At 41.8% G+C, this 5,361-nt stretch overlaps 1 protein-coding gene and 1 long non-coding RNA gene across 3 annotated transcripts in view; both read right to left on the reverse strand.

Moving 5' to 3' along the window:
• LOC117961366 overlaps positions 1 to 580 on the reverse strand; it is an 11,026-nt gene extending 10,446 nt beyond the window's left edge. Inside the window, exon 1 of the long non-coding RNA XR_004660390.1 lies at positions 570 to 580. This is a non-coding gene — a long non-coding RNA (uncharacterized LOC117961366). The remainder of the gene's footprint in view (positions 1 to 569) is intronic.
• A 308-nt stretch (positions 581 to 888) lies between these two features.
• snap25a (synaptosome associated protein 25a) overlaps positions 889 to 5,361 on the reverse strand; it is a 41,271-nt gene continuing 36,798 nt past the window's right edge. For both annotated transcript variants that reach the window (XM_034899951.1, XM_034899952.1), the window contains exons 6-7: positions 4,469 to 4,588; positions 889 to 1,075 (exon numbers count right to left, since the gene is read on the reverse strand). In XM_034899951.1, the coding sequence (XP_034755842.1) occupies positions 904 to 1,075; positions 4,469 to 4,588 (292 nt within the window). In that variant the 3' untranslated portion in view covers positions 889 to 903. The remainder of the gene's footprint in view (positions 1,076 to 4,468; positions 4,589 to 5,361) is intronic.

Here is a 5,361-nt window from a genome sequence, read left to right on the forward strand (position 1 = left end):
CCCCCCCCCCCCTTTCTGCTAAAGCCCAAACTGTATCCTAAGCCCCTCCCCCCACATGGTAGAACTAAAGCATGTATACACCTCAACCGGGTGACGGCTGGTTAGGTGTCTATGAAGAGCGCACAGACATCACTGTTGTTGTGATTTGGCGCTGTATAAGTAATATTGAATAGAATTGATTGAGTGTCTGCTTCATAGGGTTTAACTGCAACAACACCAAAAAACAACAGCAACACCTCAGGCTCTAAACCTGTAAACCCACTGAAGATATGAAAGGTCGTCCTTTGATTAAAGTCAAGCAGAAGAAGCAGCCCATCCCCTGTTACTGCTGGGCATGTCAGATGTGATGCGATGCTACCATCGACGACATCGTGGTCTTGATAAACTATTTCCACTATACAGGATACTTTTGCAAACTTCATTAACTTTGACAACTTTTAGGCCAACAAGTTAATAAAGGGTTCAGATATTCATTACATCTCTAAAAGAAGTGCAATCTGACAGTGCTGCGAGAGCTTTGAAACAGCACATATAATCAATAATTGAACAGAACCAATCAAATGTTGAACAAGTCAAACATCTTTGTTTTTGATGGTCCAACTATCTAAGATATGGGATAGATATTGGAGATACTGGGAAATATGTGAAAGCACTTCTAATTACCGTTACACTCATATTTCTCTCTGCTCTCGCATTCTACATTTCATAAAATGCATGAGTGTTAAAGAGACCTGACATAAAGAAATGTGTGTGTTTTTGCTTTGATGCTTTTCATCCTGGGGATTGAACTTTGCTTTGATGCTGAAATGTACTAAACAAAAAAAGCTGCCGTGCCTTAAATAAAGCTACAGTATAATGTACAAATATTGAATATAACCCTATGATAAATAAGATAAAATGCTATTAAAAAGATGTTCCCGTGTGCTGTACCTTCTCCATGACCCTGTCGATCTGGCGGTTCTGGGTGTCGATCTCGTTGCCCATGTCCAGGGCCATGTGGCGCAGGTTACCGATGATGCCCCCCACCTGCTCCAGGTTCTCGTCCATCTCATTTTCCCGGGCATCATCTGTTACCCTAAACACACACACAGACACACACACACACAAGGGCAGATTTGAATACAGTGATGTCTGCATAAACACCGGGCCACCCACAGGTTCAGGGAGGCGCTGGCTGCGCCTTAAATCCATGTTTCACCTCTGACCCTCTACTGTGTGAACTCAGACCAGCATCTGGACACTACGGAGGATCCGGTGCACAGCAGGGTATTTTGTATTTTTGCTGATGAATTCTATACTTTTTGTTTTGATTCATTAACACTCAAATGACATATGTCTATGTTGAATGATCTTATATGCAATTTAAAATGACCAATTAAGATTAACATTTGTTAAAAAATTTGAACAGGGATACACAGCAAGCAGAGCATTTTGATACGACGAGTATTAAATGGGATGTCACCTGATTTCCAGCACTGGTCCAATTCAATTTACAGAGCAATATAACCTCCAAACACCATTATGTTCACTGGAAGAAATATTGATTGAGAAAAATATATATCTAAAGCTAGTTTGTTTGTTGTCACACGAACGTTGCAAAATTCCTTCTCTGCATTTAACCCATCCCAGCCCCCGGGGGCCAACTCCAGATCTTAGCCAGTTCCTCAAGGGTACTGGCTGGAGAACCTGGTACATGTTTTTGATGGTGGGGGGACACCCTCCATCCACCTGGATTCAAACCCAGAACCTTCTTGCTATGAGGCCACAGAGTTAAGATCAGGCCGCCATGCTACACATTCCCAACATGGGTCTGTGTCTTAAACACACCACACTGTGAGTGTACAAATAAATCTATGATCTCCAGTGATCTTTAAACAACAAATTAACAAAACATAATGTATGTTTAATGTTTAATGTATATTTTTAAGTTAGCTCAATTTCCCTAAAAAGAGCTAGACTTTAGGGTTAGATGTTTAAATGAAATAGTCCATGGGTCTTCAGCGTTTCTTTAATCCAAGGACCCCTTAACTGAAAGAGACATGGAGCCCCTATTACATATGTTGTATATAAGGAAGTGACATTTGAAACTGGGCCTACATAACACGTAGGACAGCCTCAAGACTTTATGTATACCTTTTTTGCATAGAATCCTAAGCTATTAAAATAATAATTGTTGGTTTTACTGTTAACAGTGAATCTTTAGGGATAACTGTCTCTGTGGATCTTACTGACTACCTTCCCTCGGCCAGTCAGCAGTGGGGATTTATATTATCTGATAATATGTTGGATTCATGCTAAGACTTAACAATCATTTGGGGTCCCCCTGTATCGACTCTGAGGACCGCCTAGGCGTCCCGAGCACCCTGTTGAAGATCCCTGTCATCAAACACTGGTTCTAAAACCGTGGTACAAGTCCCACAGGTGTTACGCAAGCCCCCTCCAGTGGCACCTGGATGGAACAAGTGCTAGTTGCTTCTTAAGAACTTCTGTTTCCACAGCACCTGCGAGTTCCGAGGTACAGTACATATTAATATTTCTTAGCTGTAGTTTGCAGAAAGTGTTTAACTGGAAATCGGTTTAAATGTGGATTCCAAACTTGTGGAACTTGCTAGGTTTAAATAAGAGTCCCCAGCCATGTTTGCAGCACTGTAAGGCTGTCCTCCAATCTCAGCAGTACGTTGAGCTAAATGCTAAAGTCAGCATGCTAACATGTTAGTGTGCAGAAGGTATGATGTTCTCCATCTTATAGTGTGATAGCCAGCTAAGATAATGCACACAAAGCCTGAGGCTGATGAAACACAGTATTCTATTTTCTAAAACTTTAAAACTTTAGAAAGCCCCTCTAGAGCCACCATAAAGCCATCATAAATAATCTGATGTATAAAACTGATTACTTTTTTTTCAACACTAAACCACAAAATGTCCACATTTGGTAGAATACACATATTTGCTTCCTTGAAAGGTGTTAAATGAGAAGTTTGATACCACTCTCATGTCTGTCCCGTCAATCTGTAGCTAGAGGAGGAGTCTTAGCTTAGCTACAAGACCACATTTTCTATCTTGTTGGTTTAAGATTTGTAAAAACCACCACGTTGTGGGTTTACAGGGTGTTATGTGTTGGATACATTCTTGGCAGGGAGCAGCGACTGTTGTTTTTCACGCTTTAGTTTTTGTGCGGATTAAACAAACAGGTTACGGAGTAACTTTGTAATGAGGACCAAAAATATCTTAATAGGTGCTGGTAAGATTGTTTCCTAATGTTTCAAGCCTTGTGGAAACTTTCCTCTTAGCTGGAAAAAATATATAAAACACAAATTCACTGAGAACATGTCTCTTTCTGGAGCTTTGTAGCAATAAGAAGCTTACATATTTGCAAATGCTGAGCCTTTTTAGGATGGAAAGAGATGAAAGGTTAGATGAATGTACTTAGTCTATACATATTTTCACCCTCGGCAGGTGTCCATGAACACACAGTGTTTCTTTCTACCACAGGGTTCTATCTGGCACCCGGCACAGTGTCTTTGCTACGTTGAGACCGTCCTCCCACGTCGTTTAAATAGCAAATGCACCTGCGCCCATCTGTATGCCGATGGACACGCTGGTCTTACAGGGAGGTGGGTTCAGGTGCATTCTGGGCGTGCTGGTCTCACAGGGAGGTGGGTTCAGGTGCATTCTGGGCGTGCTGCTCTTACAGGGAGGTGTGTTCAGGTGCATTCTGGGCGTGCTGGTCTTACAGGGAGGTGTGTTCAGGTGCATTCTGGACGTATTGCTATCTTGAGTTAGCGGGAAGTGATCGCACCATTGACCAAGAAAAACCTCTGAAGTCAATAGCGCAGCCTTTCATTGTTATTTTATAATAGTGTATTATTAAAATGCACCTAGGCTCGTGAACACCGCAAGTCTAGGCGCACACACACGGATGTGCAGTAGCACACAAACATGCACAATATTAAAAATAAAAATATTACAATGTGAAATCGTATCATTGTATGATCTGAGCAGATGAGTTTCTTCTCTTCTTCCTGCTCAGCAAACCCACCATTAAAATATTAATAAAGGGGATGGCAGATGACACTGATTGGTTTATTGCATAGTACGCCCTAGCTCTAGCTCTAGCGCTATAGCTCTAATATAAGACAGTATACCATAGGTGGATAAGGTTAGAAACTGCCAATACACATACACACAAGTCTTTATGCTAAGCTAAGCTAATGGTTTCCTGACTGTAGCGTCATATTTACTGTACAGACATGAAAGTTGTATCAACCGTATTGTCTAACTCTTTGCAAGAAAGCCACTAAGCACATTTTTCCATCGTTCTACTTCATATGGGTTCCCTTCCTGGTTCTAATACCCCCCAACATGTCTGCACCACCTCCTCATGTGCACTTATCTTCCTCTAATATGCATACCCACACTTCTTTCTTTATCCTCCATCTCCGTTGTAAACCTCAAGCTCCCTTCTTACCGGCGGATGAAGCCTCCACTGATGGCCATCTGTTCGCGCTCGTCCACCACGCGGGCGGGCTGGCTGGCCACCACCCCGTCCTGGTTGTTCCCCCAGGCCTTGCTGGCTCCGCTCTTCATCCTGGCCGCCGGCAGCGAAGAGGATGACGAAGAAGAACAGTTACTCAACAATTAAACCGAATGGATTCATCATTCACCTCAACCAGGCTGGTTTCCCATTAGTCAAATCTACATAGAGAGCCTTTGACTTGAGGTACAACATATATATATATATATATATGTACATATATATGTAGTGTGATCAGCTGACACAAAGGTGTTATTTGGTTTCATGCATCCAGCACATAAATATATGACAGGGACTATTCTAAGTCAAGCAGAGCATAGCAGGCACAGACTGGTTGGTAGATTGGGTTTTAGGTACAGGCTCATTCTGTTGTTACACAATAGTAATGTGTGTGATGTTAATTCTTGTGAGTATACATACTGTTTAGAATCAAGCACAAGTCACCTCTGTGTGTTTTGTGCATCTAAGCATGCATTTCAATAACTTCAACATGTAGGAGGACTCAGTGAGTACGTTGACATGCACACTAATGTTCCGCTATTATCCTGAATATGACAATATCCCGATATTGATACAGGTCATGTTAACAGCCTATTCCCTTTAGGTAGTCTTAAAAAGGCTTTTGTTTTAAATTTAGCTTTTTTAAATCAAGGCGTAAACTATTATTTGTGTTGTTCATGTTTTTGAAGCATTTTTTGGATATATACAGCGCTTAGAACATGCGTCTCAATAGGTTTTTTACCATAGTTTAAGGCCTCCTGCCTGTTTACGGAGTACAATCAGTGTTGTGTGTTGCTATCAGGGGCGTCGGACTGGGGGGGGGGGGG

This window comes from Etheostoma cragini, chromosome 18 (assembly GCF_013103735.1).
Source record: "Etheostoma cragini isolate CJK2018 chromosome 18, CSU_Ecrag_1.0, whole genome shotgun sequence".
Lineage (NCBI taxonomy): Eukaryota > Metazoa > Chordata > Actinopteri > Perciformes > Percidae > Etheostoma > Etheostoma cragini.